The 24,064-nt window shown below is 39.6% G+C and overlaps 2 protein-coding genes across 11 annotated transcripts in view; one reads left to right on the forward strand and one right to left on the reverse strand.

Annotated features, from left to right (window-relative positions):
- The window catches only part of LOC120789293 (centrosomal protein of 128 kDa-like), a 46,301-nt gene extending 45,052 nt beyond the window's left edge, over nt 1-1,249 (reverse strand). For 5 of the 10 annotated variants that reach the window (XM_040125921.1, XM_040125922.1, XM_040125924.1 and 2 more), the window contains exons 1-3: nt 1,108-1,214; nt 464-651; nt 127-213 (exon numbers count right to left, since the gene is read on the reverse strand). In XM_040125921.1, the coding sequence (XP_039981855.1) occupies nt 127-213; nt 464-637 (261 nt within the window). In that variant the 5' untranslated portion in view covers nt 638-651; nt 1,108-1,214. Of the gene's footprint in view, nt 1-126; nt 214-463; nt 681-1,107 lie in introns of all 10 variants that reach the window. The other 5 variants (XM_040125917.1, XM_040125927.1, XM_040125920.1 and 2 more) reach the window with 5 other exon arrangements.
- Nucleotides 1,250-1,900: 651 nt separating this feature from the next.
- tshr (thyroid stimulating hormone receptor) lies at nt 1,901-22,509 on the forward strand. Its single transcript, XM_040125774.1, has 10 exons — nt 1,901-2,320; nt 9,169-9,240; nt 10,285-10,359; nt 13,668-13,742; nt 14,440-14,514; nt 15,239-15,316; nt 15,944-16,012; nt 17,504-17,581; nt 19,485-19,673; nt 20,180-22,509. Exons 1-10 carry the CDS (start codon nt 2,151-2,153, stop codon nt 21,633-21,635), a joined length of 2,337 nt encoding a protein of 778 aa, XP_039981708.1. The 5' UTR covers nt 1,901-2,150; the 3' UTR covers nt 21,636-22,509.
- The last annotated feature ends 1,555 nt before the right edge of the window (nt 22,510-24,064 follow it).

Consider the following 24,064-nt stretch of genomic DNA (forward strand, 5'->3'; position numbering starts at 1 on the left):
TTAAACAACATGCACTTGAAGCAAATATGACATCTAAACGTGGCCATATGTACAATGGAAAGACCAATGTCAAACCATCTACATCTTTAGGGTGTAAGGAAATAGATAATAGAACAGGTGTCTCACCAGTGCCATGACATCAACCTGATCATCTGTATGCTCCCTGTACTGGCCCAGCATCTGGTCTACTTTGGTCAAGTTTCTACTGGTGTCCTAACAGAGAAAAAAGGTATTAGTTAACAATTCTTGAAATAAAATTAGGAATCAATACAAGTTATGAATAAACACATAAACGGGTTACAAGTCTATATGGAAGCTGATGTACTGTAAATTTTGGCACAGCCAAAATACTTAACTTGGTGGTATTGTAAGACAACAAAACAAAGATACGTGTACAGTTTTTTTTAGCTGGATGAAATCTGAACATGTAGATCAGTCTGTCTCATGAGGCACAGTGGAGTACCTGTAAAGTGTTTGCCAGGGTATTGATCTTTTCGGAGATGTCTGCTGCTCGATCATCGTCTCCAATCCCACTGGCTCTGCCCCTGTCCCGACAAGGTCTGCGGTTGGCTTCACGCCCCCGAGACCTGTGTCCCCGCTTCCTGTCGTATGAATCCGACTCGCTGGATGTGTCCATAGTATGGGAAAGGTCTGCGGGAGTGGCGACGAAAAGCGGCTGACTAGGGAAATATGACGATCAGCACTAGCTTCGTCGGCGCAAAGCGCTAACTGTTAACTGTGATGTTCAGATCAGATCAGATTAACGAACAAAGTGGGATGGTTTTGAACTTTCTTTACGACAGATATTTTTGTCATAGCAAACGGACATGGGAGCTTTGTCATCGTTACCTTAACAACCAGGGGAGAAAAAAAACGATCTGACCAGCAAAACACTACAATTCACACTGGCCCCTTCCCTATCAGTTAATGTCTTGGGCATTGCTTTCAGTGGTGCTCCTCCTGGCTATTAACAAGTGGCAACTACTGTGAACGTTAGCTAGCTAACGGAAGGTTAGCCAACTAATTTAGCTGTGAAATCATATCGTAAACACTGCATATGTCCAGCGGAAAGAGAAGAAATACATGCAATAGTTATAAATACATTACACAAGAGATGTTGGCTTTTCGCTTTGTGAGTGCAAACTAACAGAAGAACAACCCTCAGCTTCACCGTGCTATGGCAACTTGAACTAGCCGCGTCTGAGCCGGAAAACAACAGCCCACGGTGGCACCAAAGGATCCCGGGAACTGTAGGATGGTCACAATGGATCAGTGTGAGAATTTATTATTTATGAACTACATTGTCCAAAGTTGTGCGTTTGCGCCAGTACTCCCGCTCTTTAGTTAGAAAAGAAAAGAAAAGAAAAAAGAAAAGAAAAGAAAAGAAAATAATTACGTATCGCACAAGACAAGAGAGGTCAATTCTCTCTACACTTGTATGAAAAATTAGAAATGGGAAAAGGAAAAAAGAAAAAGCAAGAGAAATCAGTAAATGATTCGGCTTAGAATATACTAAGACATTTCATGGAATGGATAGTTTATGTCTACCGACTGTGTATATTTTACAGGTCAGAATAATGGATTAGAACAAAATATATAAAAAAGAGCAAAGAAGAGAGAAAAAATATATATTGGTCATATAGACTTCTAGAAATATATTGAAACACTTTATGTTTATTAAACATATTGAATAGGACAGTTCATGTCAACGACTGAGTGTATTTCACTGGCTAGAATAATGGAGCAGAATAAAATAAAAGTCTCAAGATTTAAAAAGAAAAAAAAATACTATTCTCAAGTCTAACACAAGAGTGCCTCAGAAGTCCACCCTCCCCTTAAGTTGAAGACCACCTCCAAACCCACCACCGAGCTGCAGCTGTCCGTCCTACAGCATCTCCACCTTCACAACCTCACAGAAACTCCTGGTGCCCTGCAAAGAAAACTGAACATCCCACTCCAGTGCGGCTCCACTGTCTTTACCGAAGGATTATAGCTTACACCAAAAAAACCAAAACAAAACATATTAGTCTATTGTAGACAACTTAAGTACATATTTGTTGTTTTGGACATCAAAGCAACTACCAGGTGGAAACACAGAAGTCAGTCTGAGGATATTTTGAACCGACACTGACAGCGAGCAGCACTCTAGCATGCAGGTGATAACATGCGCGTTGTTTACGTTTGTCACTCTCCATATCAGCACCGTGTCGGGGGCTGACTCCTGCCCTGCTGTCTGCGAGTGCTCTGAGTGGAAGACTCACACAATCTCCTGCTTTGACACAGATATTCTCCCAAGGTTTCCAGCCAGCACGGAGACACTGTAAGTAGGCGTAAAAACGCATCTGTTAAAGTGATTCTGCTGTATATTTCATGCATTTTGAATGTAAAGTGTTTTTAACCCAGATGAAAAATCATTATATTATCACGAATATTCATTCACGGTTTTCCCACAGGGACTTTAAGGCTGTCTGTGATGTTAAGCAGTTATTCCACTTTAAGGTATTATTGTTGACTATTATAAGACTGCAAACAAGCTATGCTAAGTTCTAAGCGTGACTTTTATTCTTCATTTGATTTGCAATGTATCCAAACTTAAAATGTCTTAAAAGAATACTTAAGTTACTACAGTTCTTTTCATGAAGATTAACTTACAAGTAGTTTAGTATTTGGGAGAATATGATTGCAATAACTGGAATAAATAACTCATTCAAGTATGTTATTAAAAAGATTCATTGAACCACTAACCTTTATAACCTGAAATTCCATAGCCTACAGTAAATCACTGATATAACTGAACAGTTGAAAAACATAGCATACATATCCTGAATATATTTGATTTTCTTAAAATTTGTTGTTCTTGGCCTTAAAATGGTCACAGCATTATCATGATTATTGTTTAATCAGCTATAATTAACCCTTACAAATTTAGACTACAACAGTATCCCCAGCACTTAAAACACCTACTACCAACATGGTTTGTCCCCTGAATCATTTTGCTACTATGAATTTACTGTATGAGAGGGAAGAGAGGAAGAGACAGAGACAGAGAGAAAGATAAAAAGAAGCAAGCCAAATGAGATGTCCATTTCACTGGGTTTGTGGTGCAGAGTATTGAATCATTTCAGTGTCCTGTTTACAAAGTGTCAATACTGCAGACATGTACCGTCAACAGGAGACAAAACCAGGGATGCTCTTCATCTCAAAATGTAGCGCTCACCACATCTTACTAAACCTGCATTTAGTAAGGAAAATATTGAAAAACAACAATCCTACCTTCTCATATAAATTAGTTCAATGTCTACTTTGACACTATAAATCCAATAAAAGGAATCAAAAACTTTGTCAATACCATTGGAGTGGAGCAGAGGCTATTTTGTGTTTTACTGCGTTAGCAGTGGGAAATTAAAACAACTTCTGATTCCTGTGAAAAAACTGACCCAACCAACAGCTGATCTGTATTTTATCTATTGTCTTGTTGAATCTGTCAAGCCTCCTGGGAGCCAACATGATGTAATATGTCAGGGTCACCGCGGAAAAATTCAACAGGTTTTTTTTACACTTCCTAAATTGCTTAAGTAAAGGGTGAAAATTATGCAATAGAGAGCAACCAGTTTGCCATCGCCTTGAGTGATGGAAACACATGCCCTTCAGAGGGACTCCATGGCAGATGTAGAAACATAGAGCTGGAGGAGTGAGGATGGGTATTTCCATTTAAATCAGCATTCTTGAACATTAAATCAGATAGTACTGTTATATTGTACATACCGTACTTTTGATGATGATGATGTGGAGGTAACCAAGTTGGAACATTTCCTAATATTTTGAACACTATTTTAAATATATACAATGAATAAAAGTTTTGTAGTTTTATCACAAATAGGTTACGTTATATATTTTTAAAGGAGAGTTGGGGCTTGGCTCTCACAGGCCCAGTCATATTGTTGAACATCACTGGATACTGCACTCTCAACTTGTCTGACATGTAGGTTTATGGCCATATACCTGCAAAACCAATGACATTCCCACCGGTCTCAGCAGGGCTTTGTGTGAACAGGGTAAACATTATACTTGCAACATATCAACACATTAGCTTTGTCATTGTGAGTATGTTTTAACACTACTCTTACACAAAATTCCTCAAAAGCACTGATGTAGGGCTCGCTAACTCAAGCTTGGGAGGAGGTTCTGTGCTGTGTTATGATAATCCTCATTCCTCTCTTACAGTTTATTGGAACATCCCTCCATCCTTCAATCCCAAACACCACTTTGCATTGGCTTCGACAGCACCTATCACATGAAATTATCTCCCGATCACTGCTCCAATTCACATGTCCACGTGCCCTGATGTCCCCTACAATTTCTTCACATTCCAGGCCAAAGTTTACCCAGAGCCCTCCAGGAAGATAGAAAGACATGAAAGCATGCCACCAAACTCTGCCCTGTCACCACCCAGATAAAAATATCTGCCAAATAAGCCCAAAATAGACTTTGTGTTGAGGGGGATGTTCTAACAGATGAGGCGTAAGGAAGTTTGATTTTGTTGTACACACACTGAAGATTGAATGACCCTGCTGCCCTGGTCAGGCTAGTGAGGACCAGTTCCACTGATTCTGGCCAAGCCTGGCTGTCAGGTCATTTGTCTAATTGGCCTTCTGTTTTATGGCCAACATAGCTTTTTAAGGAGCTATGTTTGGTCTGTTAGTTTGTCTGTCAGCAAACAATCCTAAAATCCTCATTACAAGTTCCATGAATTGGACTGACGAGAAATTACATTACATTTTTATAGTTACCAAGACTCAGTATTTTAGACACTTAACTGAGCTTCAAAGATAGCTAGATACTTGACTTCATTTTGGCAGGGTCTAAATTCAACTCAAAATTTGCATGATAGGAGCTTTCATTGAGTCAAATAGAATGTGAAAAGTTCAACATTATGGGATACAATATCTACTCTCCAAGTTACAAGATAAGCTAGCATCTGCTGTGCTTAGCTTAGCACAAAGACTGGAAGCAGGGCGACACAGTCCAGACCATAACTCCATTTAAGACGGTGAATTGTTTTTACACTTTTTGTTTTTGTACAGATCAAGCAATGAGATATTCTGTGTTCATTAGTGAACTTTAGAGGTGCTGGTAGGCAAAAGATATGAGAGTGGTATCAGTCTTTTCTTCTGAACCTCTGCGAGAAACAGAATAAGCATACTTCCCAAACCTATTCCTTTTAAAGCTTTCTTTTTTCAACAATGATTGAAGTTTGTGGTCTCGAATTGTTTTCAGAACCCCTCTTTATCGATACATAAATTTTGCCCCATTAAGGGCAATTCTGTTATTAACAAGAGTTTGGTTAAAAATTCTTTTTTGGAGTAAAATGTATAAACATTCTACACACAAAACAAAATTTGAATGCAAAGCAGACATCTGTGCGTGTCTGTGTGTGAGTGTGCATATGTGGATACTTAGAGTTTGGAGTCCTTTTTGTGTGTGTACTTGTGTGAAGGCTACTCCATGTGCCACTGGGAGTCAGAGAGATGGAATGGAAAGCACAGACATCCTTAAAAGCCTGCGTAGCGTGACTCCCAGCTGCGTCTGGATGATGCTTTCAAATACAATATTTACTTTTTACAGCACATTTCTCAAACACCCAGAGAGTTCCATTTGAGAATAATTAAGAGGAAAAAAGACTTCAAGGGAAAGGGGGAGCGGGGCAGCAGTTCCAGTCTTTCAAAAGCCTCACAATTTTTGGATTGGAGTTTACATGTGATAACTTGTGATATTCGTTGTTCCTTGACCTCTCATCTAATAAAACTGAGTGAAGACTGAAATTCTAATGCTGTTTCCTGAACGGTAACAGATGAGCACTGGGATTAATTGTATAATAAGAAGTGGGACATTGAACATGATGAGCTGATGCCGAGATTACTTGAAATGCTGACCGTTTCCGAGCTATTAATTTGTACCGATGGAATATATAATGGAAATTGTTACTTTTACTTAAAATTCTACAATAATTACCTCCTGTTTTTATGAGAAAACAAACAGGAATGTAATTTTTCATAAAACTTTAAATAATTTAAAAAAATCATTGAGAACCACCGTCCTAACTACTTTTCTTTTTTTCTGTTAACTTATAGTGTTCGTTCAAGTATTCTGAGTCAGAAGAAATTAAGGATTTTTATAGCCACAGCATCTCTACATGAGAGGAGATTACACTGAATGACACTGGAGAAAGTGAGGGTTGAATATATAACTGACCCTCTCTACCAGTCACCACAGGCCATTACACATAAAAATGAGACAGAGCCCATAGTAAACACAGCTATGCTGTCAATCCAGTGTTGACACTTTTATAAATTATGTGGCTTCTCCCCGATTCAAACTCAATTCCCAACCTGTTGGTTTTCTCGGTTTCTATCCAAAAGGACAAATTGAGGGAGTAACTTTCTATTTAAGCCTGTAAGATGGGCTCATTGGTCATCTGTTGGCGCTCCTGAGGGAACACGCATGCTATTTATTTGGGTTTGAGTGGGGCGGCGAAAAAGCATAGTTCTGACGGAGGTGTATGGTGTCAGGGTCTGCTCTCTGTCCCTCTGTTTGTTTGAGTTTGTCAAAGTGTATGCAGGGTGCTGTGCCCCAGTGTCTACTTTGTGACCCCCCCCCCCCAAGTGAGCGTGATTCAGCCTACTAGGCCAGATCTGCACCTCTGAATTACTCTATTGTTCCTCTGATGAAGCAAAGTTGCATGAAGATGGTGGCTTTGGCTGAGTCACTTTTTATACCTTTTCCAAATGGAAAGCATACACTGGTGCTACTTGAGACAGGATGTGGTGGAACAAACTCTTAATGTGCAACCTACTGAAGATTGGGCCTGGAATACAACATGACATCATCACATGTGGATACCATCTTAATCTCTCTAATCTATTAATATGTTGTGATTCCCAAATCTACCACAACAAAATCTGCAGCAAGATCAAAGGACAGAAACAGCACATTTTCACTAGTGAGGTACAGGTTATAGTGTCCACAATGTACTGTTAAAGAAAAAGTTTGACAATCTTGGAGATACTCTTATTTGCATCCAGCCTGGACTGTCCAAAGGTAACACAACAATCCACCTAATAGCACGTCTGTATCTCACAAATTAATACGTTATATCTTGTTTGGTAAATCCGTACAGAAACTCCTGTGTAAAAACGACAATTTGCTCTTGCCAGGCAGCCAGCAGAGACTCCAGGAATTTACTCCTCCCCGCCAAGAAATAGTTTGGCACATTAGCCTTGTAAAAATCCAACATATCATTTTTAAACTCCAGTTTTTGAATGGATTAAACAAAAGAAATACAACATGTAAATTTGTGAGCTTTAGAGGTACTGGTTGGTGGAATTTTGTATGCCTCCGCGCTGGCGAGAGCCGTGGCCGGAAGCATTATGTTTTATCCGTTCGTCCCATTTTTGTGAATGTGATATCTCAGGAATGCCTTAAGGGAATTTCTTCAAATTTTAGGCAAACGTTCACTTGGACTCAAGGATGAACTGATTAGACTTTGGTGATCAAACGTCAAAGGTCAAGGTCACAGTGACCTCACATCCGTCCCATTCCTGTGAACGCGATACATCAGGAACGCCTGTAGGGAATTTCATTACATCTGGCAGAAGAATCCACTTGGACTCAAGAATCAACTGATTAGAATTTGGTTGTCAAAGGTCAAGGTCACTCTGACCTCACAAAACATGTTTTTTGGCCATAACTCAAGAATTCATACGCCAATTATGATAAAATACACTTACTACCTTTTATTAAATTTCTTCAAAGTCTATATTATATGAGTCATGACAGACATGGATGTAAACTGCAACTTAACTGGTTGGTGGAGACATACAATTGCGAGGGGATAATCTAGTTTTATCCTAAAACAGAGCCAGACTAGCTGTTTCCCCATACTTCAAGCCTTTTTGCAATGCTAAGGTAATGGTAATGGCTGTAGCTTCATATTTATTAAGACATGAAAATAGTATTGATCTTCTCATCCAACTCTCTTTGGAGATAAAATTTGGAACATTTCCTCATCCTTTTATCCAAAACCTTGCAGCAAGCTAAAAGGTTTGAATTGTGTGTGCAATATAGAAATTTAAATCTGAATCTAAATATTTTTCTGTCTCAAAACTTAATCCTTGATTTCACAGTGAAACTGTAACATTGGGTACTAATTTATCCAGAGCAATGTGGTGGTGTGTATCGCATACTTAGGTCTTAACCTTACTTTCTGAAACATTGTCCTAAACAGACCCAGACATTGTTTGATTTGGCTGCCAGATCAGGTCCATTCAGTTCCAAGTCTTTGTTTTTTCCCATGTTCCTGTCTGTTTTACCATTTACTTCAAAGAAAGTGTTCCTAGAATAGTGGGGTCTGTTTTACCATTTACTTCAAAGAAACCTCTAATCCCATACTGCAATTCATCAGTTTGGGGACTTTATCTGTGATTCGCCTCCTCTTTTCTCTTACCTGCACACTTTGTCTCTCTTCCCCTTTAGACCTAGGTTTGCTTGAAATTATTGAAAAAACTAAAGACAAATATTGTATATGTGAAATTTATTTATTAATAATTGAATCACTTTCATTACAAAAAAATCTTAAGCATTTCTGCAATGCTATATTGAAGCTCATTATACTCAGAAAATCCCCAGGTGAAAGATTTTAACCATCTCCAGTAAAGAAACAGTTTAACATTTTGGGAAATATGTTTTTTTCCTTGTTGCTGAGAGTTAGATGAGAATATTGATACCATTCTCACATCTGTGCATTTAAAATTAAGCTATATCCAGGAGATTGTTAGCTTAGCATAAGAAAACAGAGGAAAAAGTTAACCTGACTCAGTCCAAAGGTAACAAAATCCATTACAGTGCCTCTGATTCACAAAAAACACATAATATCTCATTTGCTTAGTTTGTACAAAAAACAATAACAACAATTCAACCAGGCTAACTAGATTTTATCTCATCTAACTAACAGCAACAAGTTAATAAGCGTTTTTGCCAAAATGTAAAACTGCTCCTTCAAAAATGTCAAGAACACCTTGCTAATGATGAAGTCTAGTCCAACAAACAGAGGAAATCAAGAGTAAAATGTGTTTGTGACAACTAAAATGTCCATACTTATTTTTTAACCAGATGGCTTTTCGAGACCCGTCTGTCGTCCGTGCCAGCAGATGTCTTTGCCAACATGGTCAACATCTCAAGGATGTGAGTGGCGATTTAGCTAGTAGAGGTATTGTGTTCAAGGCTTGTACAAAAATCCTTCAAAGTTTCTCTCATCCAGCTGTAATCTTTCGACTCCTTTCCCTAAAAAGTGGGAATCTATCCCTGTTCCAAACTGCCCACCACTTTCCTTTTTGTCTCACACCCAGGCAGCTGATATTCTCTCTGTTTAGTATCTCCACTTGCTCCTAATCACAGCGGGAAGCACGAATGCGTTCCTTCATTAGTAATGCTGGTCCTTCAACCGCAGTAGGGCTTGGACATTGGCTAGGTATTCCAGCAGAGCTTTTTGGGTGTGTGGTGATTGTAGACTCCCTATAGAGGTGGAGTCTTTGTATAGAGCTAAAATATACACTCGGGCCCTGATCCTGGGCTGCTGAGTCAAGCATCTGTGTCCAAGTCATGCATGAAGGGAGGTGGATGAGATGATTTGTGTAAGCCTCCAACAGCAGCAAGTGCTCACAGCCAGTTATTCCAATGACTCTTTGTTCACTATCCAGATAAAATGAGGGACTACATGATAGAAAATCAATAAAATTTCAGCTGATACTTGAATACAAGTTCTTTTTAGTTTGTAAATATTGTGGTGTGTTTTATAATTATTGCCCATTAATAACTATAAGAAAATATTTTTTTCTTGTAAGTAAGTAATTTTTAAGGTTGATTTAGTGCTAGGTTCATGGTTTATTTTAAGAGCATACTTGTTACCAAGTAATAACAAATGGGAACAGAGTGACTGATGGCTAGGTAATGTATATGTGAGGTGCATACCTTTAAAATTGCCCATGACTTCGGGGGCTTGGGAGACAAGGTGGGTTGATAAATTCAGGAAAAAGTTGCAGGCTTTCGGATCATTTTTAGAACCACACACTTAAAGTAATTTATGAAAACAGGTCTTATATTTCTTTTTAACGCTTGTACAGTACCTTCATTCTTAAAAATCAGACAGATGGTCAAGAAAACTAATTATTTTGATATAACAAAGATTTGTACATTAGATTTGCTTTAAGATTTGTTTATCTCTTTTAGATATATATCAGTGGATGTGAAGCTGCAGAGGCTGGAGAGGCACTCATTCTACAGCCTGAAGAAAATCACCCACATGTGAGTAACTAAAGGAAAAGGGCACGCTCTTTATTGATATTTATTGATTAAGCTGTTCCATTTGCTCCCTGGAGAGAAAAATGCTTGATTTTGAACCTTGCCGGCAGCAAATGGAAGTGTGGAAGAAACACATTAGAAGCTTATTTCTCTCCTGCACATTACTTACTGCTCTTCACCAGAGTGGTACAGATCAGTTTTGCCAATTCACAAGGTTGAAAAAATAACCCTGTTGTGGGATTATTAAAAACAGATTAGATAAGAAACTATTCAATTCAATGAAGTAACTCATTATCTGGATGTATTTGGTTCACTACTACAGAGCCCGATCTAATTAGCATGTTAGAGCAGAGAGGCTAAACAGTGGCCAGTATTTGGCTTCTCTCTCTTTGTCTTCCTAATGCTCCAGCCCTTGTCTCAATTATGGGATAGAGATTTATGGCTGAGTCTCCGGATGGACCACACACCTTCCAGCAGAACACATCCTAGCACTTCATATAATACTGCAAGACTTCTTGCCTATGTGAATGAGTTTTTCCAAGTTACAGCTTCTTGTAACACAGCAGTTTGTGTGTACGAAATTTGTTTCAACTCTTCAATTACTGTATAAAATGTGGCCATCTATAGCTGTTTGAGACAGTAACTATGATTAACAGCTACACACATTCATTTGATGCATATGTGCATATCGTTTGGCTGTCTTTTTTTTAAAATCTTAATTATCCTTCCTTTTAGTCTTTCCTTATTGGCTTCCTAATTCCAGATATCAAAATACAGACAGAGACAATGATTCAAACTGCTAGCTGAGGGTTGTATCTATGTTATGGGGTGTATTTTGGATCTCTGGGGCCTATTTGCCACTGATTGGTGTGGTGTAGTGCCATACATCAGATAATGGCATCTCTCTCAGGTTTCCCTCAGGGTCAGACACAAATTAATGCTCTGCTTCCTGCTGGATGCTTGGGGCCGACAGCAGCTGTGGATCGAGGAGTGCAGTCAGAGCTGAAAATTCAGAGGGAATTGGGGGAAGTTTGTATCTTGCTACCATCAAACCAATTTTAAAAATTGTAAGGTTTATACAGAAGTAAAAATGCACAAATTTTAATATACTGTAGCGTACAAAATCTCAGTTTTGGTGGTCCATTGGCAAATGATATATTGCAATAATGATTCAACCTTTACACACACAGTTCATGAAAACTTCTGCATTCCAGGTAGTTTATGGAGGAAAACACTCGGCACAAAGGAAAGTGTTTTATATTTGTGTTTTATCTTTACAGCAGCACAACAGCTGTGTGTTTAAATCATGTACAGGAAATAAATTTGGTATAAGCTGCACTAATAAATATTTTTATATTAACTAATGGTCATATAACTATGTGAAATTTGAAAAGTGGTGTGACAAACCCACCTGGCAATATCACCTGACTCTGCAATTTCCCGTAGCTCTATGGAGTGTTTTAGCATCTTTTAGTTCATTGTTTTGGTTTTTAACTTAACTGTTTTTAACTCTATTGTTATGGTTCAGTCTTTTCATCAACCCAATTTCCTACTACTGAAAACAGCCCTGATAAAGATACTGTATGCCACCTGTCCAGCACCAAACAGATAAACAAAGTTAACAACTGGTTGGTGGATATAGTGGAAAATTTAACAGCTAAAAGTTGTTTCTCTCTGGAGTTTTTGGAGACCGAACCAGAGCTAAAAGAAGAGTACCTTACGTTGCGTTTTGAAAGCATTCATACCCCTTCAATTTTATCACATTTTGTTATGTTGCAAAATTTTCCATTTTTCCCTCATCAATCTACAAACAATACCCCATAATGACAAAATGAAAACAGAATTTTGGAAATGTATTAAAAAGGAAAAACTGAAATATCACACTGACATAAGTAGTCAGACCCTTTGCTGTGACACTTGAGATTTAGCTCAGGTACCCCCCATTTCTCTTGATCATCTTTGAGATGTTTCTACACCTTGATTGGAGTCCACCTGTGGTGAAAACTGAACATGATTTGTAAAGGCACACACCTTTCTATATAAGGTCTCACAGCTGACAAAGCATATCAGAGCAAAAACCAAGACGAGGTTGAAGGAACTGCTGGCAGAGCTTAGACATAGGATTGTGCACAGCTCTGGAGAAGGTTACAAAAAAATTCTGCTGCATTTAAGGTTAACAAGAACACAGTGGCCTCCGTAATTCTTAAATGGAAGAAGTTTGAAACAACCAGGACTCTTCGTAGAGCTGGCCACCCGGCCATACTGAGCAAACTTTGCTCAGTTTGGCCGGGTGGAGAGAGAAGAAGGGCCTTGGGGAAAGAGGTGACCAATAACCCGATGGTCACTCTGGCTGAGCTCCAGAGATCCTGTGTGGAGATGGGAGGAACTTCCAGGACAGCCAATTCTAAGTGTCATGTCTGGTTTCCTAAGGAAAGGCTTCCATCTGGCCACTCTGCCATAAAGCCCAGATCAGTGGAGTTCTGCAGTGATGGTTGCCCTTCTGGAAGTTTCTCCCATCTCCACACAGCATCTCTGGAGTTCAGCCAGAGTGATCATTAGGTTCATGGTCATGTAAAATGTGAAAAAATTTAAGGGGTCTGGATACTTTCCGAATTCACTGTACATTTGTCTAGTAGCCAAAAGCACAATCCCTTTGCATACGAACAGCTTCTTCTACATTGGATGGATTCAAGAGTGCAAACCTTTTTATATTGTATAGTTAATATCACCAGCCAAAGTCACCTTGGCGTAACAAAGAAAAGAGGACCACACACAGAAACAAATGTTATCACCAGAAAATCCAAGTAAAAGGAAATCAAATTCCCAATGACACTGTTTGATTTACCTTTTAGTTTAAGCCCTAGTTTTTACACAGCAGCACTTGGAAGAGGAACCACTCCCACTCAGGGACTTGACCTGACCACGTCTGTCTGCTGGGTTCAGTGGGGTTCTCCGGGTATGTGAAGAAGGGCCAGAACACACGTTCGAGAGCACCATATGGCTTCAGACAGCAGAGAGAGTTCTTCAGTCACAGGGTGGACCAGAGTAAACACACAAATTAAACACTAATTGGACTCCACTTCTGGCCCTGGTTGTCTACACTGAGTTTCCCTTTTCTTGCACACTGGCATGCACCTTGCTATGTTCTGTCAGCAAGTTTTAAGACTGCACAGTGTGTGTTTCTGAATGTGATTGCAAATAATTTTGTAGTGGCCACAACATTTCCGTCCTTTACTTATGCTCTAAATTAGTATGTATTTAAGTTTTAAAAAATTTCAGTACATCTCTTTCTTGTCTGTTTGTTCTTCCAGAGAGATACGTAACGCAAAGAGTTTGACCTACGTTGACCCAGAAGCCTTTAAGAATCTCCCAAACCTCAAATACCTGTGAGTATTTTTCATTGCATGCTCTTTTTTACCTCAGACCCTTTTTGGCATTGAATTCCACATATTGACAACATTATGGCACCCTCAAAAGATGAGGGGTGTAGATTTAAAATGCTCTGGCACTAATTTAGACATTGTGATCTATTCATAGAATTGTGTGTGTTAGTATGGGCAAGACTTAATCATGCTTCATTTGAATTTAATGCAGTGGTAAAGGCTGAGTTTAGAAAAGTCACTGCACACTCTAAACATCGATGAATCAAACATATTTGGCCTAAGAATGAGAGATGTCGATCTCATGTGAATTCTTGACACTGGTAGACAATTCTAAGCTGTTGTTTCCTTCCAGAAGGCCAAAGTTCATTAGTTTAGTGTGATGTCACCATCACTTAAGCTCTTTTTAAGAAGCCCTAGCGTATAAAAAGCCAGAATCTGACAGTGACTCTTAAAGTTTCATATCAAATGAATTGGGCTAGCTAATTCTTAAATGATGTGGTCTACTCTCAAAAGTAATGTTTAGAGGTGTGAAGCCCACATCAGATCTCACTAAATTTTCTTACTACACTGTTGTGTGATATAATTCTACAGAAGATTAATAATGGGGGAGTAATGCATAGCACATTGCAGGACCCTGTGTAATCTCTGTTGAATCTGTACCTGTATAGCCTAACTTTTTCTATTTTTTTGTGCTGTTCAGGGGAATTTTCAACACAGGCCTTACGTTCTTCCCTGACTTGAGCAACATCCACTCTAATGAAATGAACTTCATATTGTAAGTTACTGCAACCAGACAATGTTTAAATTGAGCACACTAATCAACATTTATGCAACCAAAAATAGCTACTTTTAGCATTTAAACAACATCTGTCATTCGTATAATACGACAAAAAAACAAGACTTTTTGGAAAATAGTTAGCCTTTAACAGCCCTTTCCTACACTATACTTTACACTGTTTAAGGAAGGGGAGGTGGATGCATTGTTCCACTGCAGAGGGAGTGGTTAAGTTTTCATGATTTTACCAATATAATGAAGTAGATGGAATAAAAGGGAAATGAAAAAATCACCTTTTACATGTTTATTCTCCTTTGTATTCCATGTAAGAAGGCTTGGAAAGTAGCAACACGTTTGGAACACAACAGAGCGGGGATTATGGGGAATGTGGTCTCAATTTTGAGAAATGGTACCAAAAACAAGACCACTTCCTTCATAAATTTGATTGTGTGTTATTGCAGCACAAAATTCGTTTGCACTCAGTGTGTGTGTGTGTGTGTATCCACCTTGTCTGTTTCTCCATGTCCCTATGAAATGAGCTACATCCATAGTCACATCTCTGTTACCCCCCACCTCAGACAGCTGCTGTATCTAATTTAATTTTGCTACCCAGCCATAATACTTGAGAATATATTCATCATTCCTCCCTATGCCATTTTCCAGTGAAAGGTATTTATTTACAACACCACTTTATTGGCTCTCTATCCGGTGCCTTCATTTGCAGAGAAATTGTTGATCATCCCTACATCACTGAGATCCCAGCCAACTCATTCCGGGGCATCACCAGCGATGTGCTGACAGTGTAAGATATCACATGTGTATCACATATATATATACTGTACATACATGTACAAAAAAAGAAACTACTTACACCTGATGTATAGAAAATGCATAAAGTAAATGCTAGTATAGACTGTATATAATATAGACTGTAGTAAAGTGAGTGCTATAACACTGGTATTGTTCTTTATCCCTAAATCCAACCCAAATCCTAAAATAGCCACTAGAAGAAGCAGGGATCTGCCAAAATGACCTCACTTTGAAAACATGTCCTCACTCTGAACTAACTTTAATCTCACTAAGATAGCAAAAACAAGTACACTGACACTCTCACAGAATAGGTAATCACATATACAGTATGTGGTTAGGTTTGGGAGTGACGGAGGAGGGCTTGCAATTTTAATATACAGAACAGCATGTTATAGAAAATGCCAAAGGAAAAAAAAAATGCAAAATTGCACAGAGGTACAAAACCTCACCATAAAATGTAAAATAAGAGGGTCCCACTTATCTCTGTCACTGCTACATAGACATGATTGAAACATAAACACATGGGAAATATTTTCATTCAGTGGATTGGTTATTATACCTAAAGAAGAAAATTCTAATCAGTGCTATTTTCTTGTTTAAACTTATTCTTTTGTTCCAGGATGCTGTATGGAAATGGCTTCAGAGAAATCCAACAACATGCCTTCAATGGGACCAAGCTAGATCAAGTGTAGGTTCATGGTTATGTGAAACATTATTTCCATAGTTTGACATTTTGGGAAATGTTGCTTCTTACAGAGAGTTAGATGAGAACATTGATACCACTGTAATGTCTGTATGATAAATATGAAACTACAGCCAGCAGCCAGTTAGCTTGCCTAGCTTAAGGACTGAAAACAGGGAAACAACTAGCCAAACTTTGTCCAAACTAAATCCACTGACCAACGCCTCTTGATAGGCTAAGCTAACTGACTGCTGTCTGGCTTTTTTTTATCGTGCACACATGAGAGTGGTATCAATCTTGTAATTCTTAGCAGTATAGCAAATAATAGCATTTGCCAAAATATTCCTTTAACAATTTTGTTCAGAAGTTTCAGACACACATCAGCTGATCAATACATTATCAGATTCTGATGGCGTTGTTACTTTTGTATAAGTGTAAGAGTTTTCTGTTATTCCCATCATGAGCTTTTAGAGTTTAAACATATTTTTTCTAAAATCTAATTTTGGAGACATAATTTTATTTCATGTGGTGCAGTATCTGTTGATTTATATTTCTCAAAAAATTAGGTTGCTCCGTATTTTTGCCTGGATTAAACCATTTCTGACAGCTGGGATGTGTATTTCCTTGCCCAAAATTACACTACAAAAGCAGCGGGATCACAACTGGGTCTCTATGGGCCTTCTCATATGTACTGAAAAAGGGCTTAAGCCAAGCTCTTGATTAGCAAGTTGGAGTTGTCATTGGAAAATATGTTTCCAAAAGCGGGTATCGGGAAGTCTGCATTAAGAGTCCCCCTCTCCCATACACTCAGTGACACAGGACCCTAGGTTTATGTCAGACTTTTAGAAAACAATTTCACACTTGTATATTCAATAGCCTCACTTGGATAAATTGAGTCAGTGAGAAGAGAACAGGTAAGAATTGCTTCCTTTTTTCTCTTTTGTCGCGACAACTTTTCTTCTCCTCTTGTCACCCCCTGGTCCAGAATCCTGCATATTCAGGATATGAGGTATTAATGATATTAATTTAAAGCCCCTCTCCTCTTTTACAACACCTACACACAACCCAGGTCCTTATAAGAGCCCAATTATGCCATTGGTTTGTGACTAGTGAGTCTTACCACATGGGTGTTTGTGTTGGCGCCTGATCTGCTCTGAGGGGAGAACTGATCCCAGCACAGCCTGACCAAGACAAACACATCCCTCACAAGTCTATTATCCGTATTAGATTTACGGGATTCAGGGAGATGTGTAGTGAGGGTGCAGTATGTTTAAGGAGTATGCCATCAGATCTTATACTATCTAATTTGAATCAACAACGTGAGTTAGACCTTTTTCTGTCATTTCTCACCCCTAAAACGAGAGAAAATAAACACAGAAATGTGCAGTGATGAGGCTTAGGAAAATATTATGCCATGCCTTGCTTCTGTCAGTCTGATTGAAATGCAAAGGATAACTTTTCTCTTAATAAACTTAAATTTGTGCTTTCCTATCCCAGCGACCTTCACAGGAATAAGTATTTGACCAAGATGGATGAAAGGGCTTTTGCAGGCACCATCAGCGGCCCCATGCTTCTGTAAGTACATGAACTACCTGAGTGCTCTGAGCCTCTCTTATCACGTGTTTATAATTACACACAATCAAAAAGGTGAGCCATAAATTACATCCACTTAAGTGATGTTTGTGATGGACCTGGAAGAGGCATTGATCTTCTCATCTAAATCTCCGCAAATTATTTCAATTATATATTTCACATTTATATATAGCAAACCATTTTGGAAGAGTATATATTAATAAATAAACGGGCCAAGTTTGATTATTACATTATTTACACCCTTCCAAGTTAGATGTCAATAATTTCTTCATTCATAATGTGCAGACTGGATGAGACAAAGTGTAAAAGTTATTGCTTCACAGCTGTGTCTTTGACTAGGAAATCTGACACGCATTGTGTGCAAGTGTGTGAGGGAGAAACTTCCGACGTTTGTCTGATACTGTTGTCTTTTTGCTGTTCTCAAGATTCTTAAAGCTGAGTTGCTGTTTTTAAAGGTGTTCGATGCCAAACCCCTTTAACACGGCTATCTAGTTCCTGTTGTGGCTCTGATCTAGCCGTTAAGTGTCTGGTTAGGTAAAAGGGGTTCGTGTGTAGGTCTTCTTCTTATGTTCCACTGAGGAACATATCCTGAGTGAGGTCACCTCCTTGAGGTCATGAGCTAAACATCTGGGAATGACAAAATCAGACTGAAACTCATAGGATCTATGCTGATTTTTTTTTTGTACAGCCTTACACAATGTTCCCCATGAGAGGAAAAGAGAGGAGAGGACAGAGAAGTGGGGAGAGCAAATGGGACTAAAAAAGAACAATTGAGCTCTTAGCAAATGTGGAATTGTTTGGCTTGTGTTTATTTTATTCAATCAAATTAATCATTGACTTAGAGATATAATGGGTTACGAAACTAAAGAAAGCAAAAGAGAACTTGGCCTCTACTTGGCCTCTAGAAAGGGGGAGTGTCCGGTGCTGTACAGCGGAATGTCCTGATAATGGGATCACACAGGATGTTGGTGAGAATGTCAGTCCCCTGCATGTCTTCATCCTGATGAGGTTGAGCTGGCTTTGGCATGACAGCCGAGTGCAAGAAATACCACATGTAATTGCTTAAAGATGATGAAGGAGTGAGGAGCTCACTCTAGGAAACAGATGGAGGGTGTTGTTTAATCCATCTGTGAGCTCTCTGGTCTCATCAGATCTCTGTAGATCTACTGATATTACAGCTGAAAGGTACTGGGTGGTGACTGCGTGCCATTATTTCACTTAGTCAGATGAAGGTATAGTGCTCAGTATTATTTATTGGCATGCAGTGTGCAATGGGATGGGGGTGGGAGGAAAATTGCATGTTATCAACCGAATCAGGGACGTAGCTTAGCCTCAGTGACCTCAGCACTTCATACGTTAATCCATGATTCGGCGACATAGCTTTCCTCACATAATCCTTAGGGGAAAATTCAAAACATTTTTTTAAACCTGGTATCAAGCAGCAGGTTGTAACTCCAAAGGTGTTCTAGTGGTCCTTCTTGTTTTCTGTCTGCCCATCTCCCAGTAAAATATTTTCCCGTGGCAAAACAAATATTTAAATCAAACATTTCCACAGACTTTGGACTTGATGTATGTTCCAGCAAAGGACAGAAGCAGAGTGGAGCGGTATTTTGAAAATTTTGGAAAAAATAATGGTCTGAAAAATAATGTTTCCATAGTGTTCATGCAATGTGGCCAACTGACGGAGTAACATATAAAGTTGTAATGTCAGAATTGGGTTCGGATGTAGCTAAGAATTATTGGGTCCATACACTGGAGGTAACTCCAGCTCCCCATCCACTCGCGTCTCATCACCACTCTGCCGCTGTTAAGGGCGATAATCAAACTTTATGTTAAGTATCTAATGTATCTTCTAAAATTCTTTCATTCTCTTTCTGTCGTAAAGAGATGTGTCCTTGACAGGGATCAGCTCACTGCCGAGCACAGGTATGGATTCTCTCCGTGAGCTGAAGGCGCGCAATGCCTGGGCCCTCAAGAAACTGCCACCTATCAAAACCTTCAAGCACCTCACCATTGCCAACCTAACCTACCCCAGCCACTGCTGCGGCTTCAAAAATCTCAAAAAGAAACGAGGGTGAGCTTTTGTCTCAATTCTTCATTTTGTATTTGTCAAACGTACTTATGACAGTCAGAAAAATGAAGTGGAGGCATCACAGGAAGTGTGTCCAGAGTGTATAAAAAACGAACAGCATCCAACAGAATGCACTTGTAGTCTGTGTACTTCATGTATTTGGATGGTCTACCACACTGAGTGGGGCAGCTGCACAGTGGTATGGTGTGGATTTTGGAAAGGACTGAGTAAACACTCTGACATGCTTACCTATAACTTCTTACTGTACTGCCCTAATTAGTGTCACTCATTGCTGTTATTGTAGGTGGAAGGTTGACCCAGACTAATAATGACTCTCAAAACAGGAATCTCTTCAACTGATCATATAAATGATTTGATTGTACATTTAGTTTCAGTAAGGACTGCATCCTGGTCTGTTTTTTATTTTTTTTAATTTTGTTTTGGGGTTTTTTTTCGTTTATTTTTTATGGACTCAATCTTATGTGTATTTGTGTGCATGTGTTTTTCAGCTTTTTGGAGTACATCATCTGTAATCTGACTGCTTTCTACGACCAGCATCACAAGCGCTCCGTGGGGCCCCTCCATATGCCTTCCCTCCAAGGGGATAGCGTGGTGGAAACAGTCCCAGACCTGGAGCCAGATGACGGAGGTCACAGAGAGTCCCAGCAAGAATGGAGGAGAGGTGACTTCCATGGCAGCCTCCAATACCATGCCTATTTTGGGGGCCAGCCAGATGAAGATGTGGGTTTTGGAGAGACCCTCAAGAACCCCCAAGAGGACACCAGCCAAGATTTTGACAGTCGTTACGATTACGTGGTGTGTGAGGAGGGAGAGGAGGTGGCGTGTGCACCAGTGCCCGATGAGTTCAATCCTTGTGAGGACATAATGGGTTTTGGCTTCCTGCGAGTGTCTGTGTGGTTTGTGAGTCTGCTGGCCATTCTGGGAAATGTGGTGGTGCTCCTGGTACTGTTCACCAGCCACTATAAGCTTTCAGTCTCACGCTTCCTCATGTGTCACCTGGCCTTTGCAGATCTGTGCATGGGGATTTATCTGCTGCTTATTGCCTCTGTAGACCTCCACACACGGGCTGAGTACTTCAACCATGCCATAGACTGGCAGACAGGTCGTGGTTGTGGACTTGCAGGTTTTTTCACGGTCTTTGCCGGTGAACTATCTGTCTACACCTTGACAGTGATCACTCTGGAGAGGTGGTATGCTATCACCTTTGCCATGAGGCTGGATCGCAAGCTGCGTCTACATCATGCAGCAGCTGTGATGCTAGGTGGCTGGATTTTCTGCCTTGTCCTGGCACTGCTTCCACTGGTTGGGGTTAGCAGTTATCAGAAGGTCAGCATCTGTCTCCCAATGGACACCCAGTCCACAGTGGCTCAAATATACATCTTATCAGTGCTGGTCCTCAACATTCTGGCCTTTCTTGTTATCTGTGCGTGCTATGTCAAGATCTACTGCGCAGTGCACAACCCTCACTACCATTCTGGATCCAAGGATACCAACATTGCCAAGCGCATGGCTGTCCTCATTTTTACTGACTTCCTGTGCATGGCTCCAATTTCCTTCTATGCCATGTCAGCAGTGCTGGACCGGCCACTAATCACTGTCTCTAACTCTAAGATTTTATTGGTGCTCTTCTACCCGCTCAATTCCTGTGCCAACCCGTTCCTCTACGCCATCTTCACTAAAGCATTCAGGGGGGATGTATTCATCCTCCTCAGTAAAGTGGGGCTATGTCAGCAGCGTGCACAGCTGTTCAGAGGCCAGACGGTCTCGTCAAAAGGAAGCAGTGGGACATCTCAGGTCCGTAAAGACAAGGATAAGGTTAGGAAAGGAGGAAGTGGAGGACAGGAAGAGGTGCCCATACACCTGAAGAAATGCTCCGGACATACCTACCATCAAGCAGTCACCCAGCAGACAAGCCCTGAAGAGAGCCAGAGCCTGAACACGTGAGCCAAACACCAGCTTGATGTCGTAAAAAATTAAGACAGGTTCAGGTGGGAAAGGAGAGGCCTTGAAGTGTTTGTGGAGAGAGCTGTTTGGATATTTAACAGAAAGCTCCAGTATTCTGTATCTGTTTCAATTTTCAGGCCAAGTTCAGCTGTTTTCACAATTTCGACTGTGATGATTTTATGGTTCCAGTTGTTGGAGAATATCAAGTGTCACTGAAATATGAGCTTCATCTCACTTATAGTCCTTTCTATTCTAATGGACTGGGTAGAATAGAACCGAGATTATTGTACAGAAAAAGTAAAGATAAAATTCAAACATACATATATAACAATGAATAAAATGTATTTTTCAGTATCTTTACTTATATACTGAGTTTAATTCAAATTATCTGTACGCAGTCTGGCATTGAGATACAAGGAAATATGACAAATTGTGCCAAGCACTTCATTTCACGGTGATAAGAAGACCTTTCTGTGGTACACAGAAACAGCCTGCCTATTTATACTTGGTTATATTGTGTTCAAGGACAGCCTGCTGGCTCAGTGCCGTTCAAAGTGAAAATTGTATACAGTTTAAGAAAATATAAAAACACTGCATTTCTTATCGTCTTATCAGTACCTCTGTACATAATGTAAATACATGCTAGTGTTTGGTGATTTATTGATAAAAACAGGACACATTGTCTGCGATTTTTATGCATTCTTTTTTATGCGTGTGTTTACCTGAAACTGAAAAGTATAGTGCTTGACTGTGATGTTGGACAGCAGACATGAGTTTTTTTTTTACAGTGAAAGTGGACTCTGAACTTGTACTTTAATGTGGCTTATACCTGCGCCAAATTGATATATCACTTTCTTAGATCCATAAAATATGTGCCCATTTTGTTGTTAATGTTGTTATGACTTTTTTTTTTAATGTTACCAAATGTTGTTACTTTCACTCGTTATGCATTGATCCAGCACAGGTACCTCTTCATCTCTCAAGAGCTTGTGATCCAGTTACAAAAGTAAACACAAGACATATTTTGAGTATTAGCTCTTTTCTACAAATTACAGATAGGTATGATAATCACAAATATATACTGTTAAAGCCGTGTCTCCCCCCTTGGAATGTCATAGTTGTTTTTGTAGCACAGTCGGGATATTTTTCCATCCTTTTACGGAAACAAGTGACTTATACAATAAGCGGAGATAGCTTTGCCTTCGCCACAAGAGCTTAAAGCAAATACAGCTGAGACGTGTGAGCTGCAGCGCTGTAACTTGTGCGATATTGAGCTATTATGAGTTAAAGGACACGCTCTGCAAATGGCAGCTTAACATCTGGTTAACATTTCATTTGCTGGGTGACATTTTTTTAAAGGAAATACACAGATGAACAGGGGGGACTTTCCAGGAAAAAGGGATCATTTCAGACTTTTTTTTTTGTAATTTTGCTTGCAAAGTTGTCTTGAATATGTATGACCAGACTGCTTTACAGTTTGTTTCAGAATAGAAAATATAGTACAACGCTCCTAAATCAATAGAACTGTACTGTGCTGTAAGCAGTGAGTTTGAATTGGTTGAAACCTCCAAACTTTCTACTCTAAAAGCTGAAAAAATTAAGACTGGCATCTGCTCACTGTGTTCCAGAATTAACTCAGTGTAAATTCCAAACAGACTAACAGGACATCATTTTCACATGTTTCACATGTTTTCCAAAGCTCTGTGTCTTCCAGTCACCCATTAACAACAATCCAGTGTGGACCTTTCAAATGCTAAGCACACAGAGCTGGAGCATGATGTGCCTGGCTGTGTTTGTGAGGGCCTCCTCCCTTCCACTGCCAGTTAATGTTAACTCACAGTTCATACTTGTTTCATGAGTGTGTGCTTGTCAAGGTTGATAAAAATCAAAGTCACTGCACAAATTGTTTGGGTTTCTGGGTGAACATGAAAAGACAGGAGGTGGTGACACATACTGTACCTCTCAAACCTTTTGAATATGCACGTCCACTTTTAACCAGTCATTAAGTGTTTTCTCAGAGCCATCAGGATCATATTATAGAATTTCACAGAGATCTGTGGGACGGTTCACAGCCCGACCAATAGACATCCAGAAAACGTTGAAGGAACCGATCGAGAATTGGACTTGATTTATTTTGACATTCTTCCGCTAGCTGGTTCTCAGGCCTGCTGGATAATTCCTCTCCCGGTATTTCAAATAAACCTGTTTCTCTCCTAAGCAGGGCACAACCCGGCGATGCACCTCACTAACACCAGATTAGGTTGCTTAACTCAAATACAGTGGGAACAGATTCATGAGAATAAGCGAACAAAGAAATTGAGGTTTCTGTGTGGAGATTTAGAATAGCCTGGGTCATTCGGAGGAGGTCAAAGCCTTCAAGTATTCATCAAACTCTTGTTCCTGGGAACATGAAATCCCTGCATTTATGA

The sequence above is a fragment of the Xiphias gladius genome, chromosome 4 (genome assembly GCF_016859285.1).
Source record: "Xiphias gladius isolate SHS-SW01 ecotype Sanya breed wild chromosome 4, ASM1685928v1, whole genome shotgun sequence".
Taxonomy (NCBI): domain Eukaryota; kingdom Metazoa; phylum Chordata; class Actinopteri; order Istiophoriformes; family Xiphiidae; genus Xiphias; species Xiphias gladius.